This window comes from Oxyura jamaicensis, unplaced genomic scaffold (assembly GCF_011077185.1).
Source record: "Oxyura jamaicensis isolate SHBP4307 breed ruddy duck unplaced genomic scaffold, BPBGC_Ojam_1.0 oxyUn_random_OJ61667, whole genome shotgun sequence".
Lineage (NCBI taxonomy): Eukaryota > Metazoa > Chordata > Aves > Anseriformes > Anatidae > Oxyura > Oxyura jamaicensis.
The window spans coordinates 1-473 of NW_023307222.1; the positions used below are offsets into that span (position 1 = coordinate 1).

The window sequence follows — 473 nt, forward strand, 5'->3', positions numbered from 1 at the left end:
CCCCCCCCCCCTCACCACAGCAGGGCCTTGAGGTCGTCTCCGAAGCCGAAGGAGAGCAGCAGGTCGGCCTCGTCCAGCACCAGCAGCTCCAGCGAGTGCCTCAGCACCAGGCTGCGCGCCTCCAGGTGCGCCAGCACCCGGCCCGGCGTGCCCACCACCACCTCCGGCCTCTCCATCAGCACCGGCCTTGGGGACACGGTGTGTAAGGGGGGGGGGAGGTTGTGTCACCCACCCGGCTCGGGGACACCCCCGGGTAGGGGAGGGGGACACGGGGAGGGGGACGCGGACGCTTACTTCTGGGCGGCGAGGTCGGCGTGGGCGCAGATGTCGGCGACGCGCACGTCGCGGGCGCAGAAGGCCGCCAGCTGCCGCAGGCTCAGCACCGCCTGCTGCCCCAGCTCCTTGGAGGGCACCAGCACCAGCGCCCGCACCGCCTGCGCCGCCGCACCCGGGGTCTGCAACCCCCCCCCCCC

General features: G+C 74.4%; 1 protein-coding gene across 1 annotated transcript; it reads right to left on the reverse strand.

The window, feature by feature from the left end:
* Positions 1 to 11: 11 nt before the first annotated feature.
* LOC118158937 (probable ATP-dependent RNA helicase DDX56) lies at positions 12 to 467 on the reverse strand (the record flags this gene model as incomplete). The annotated part of the gene is made up of 2 exons (XM_035313598.1): positions 12 to 186; positions 295 to 467. Coding segments are annotated over 2 exons (348 nt in total), but the record flags the coding sequence as incomplete, so codon positions are not given.
* Between the last annotated feature and the right edge of the window lie 6 nt (positions 468 to 473).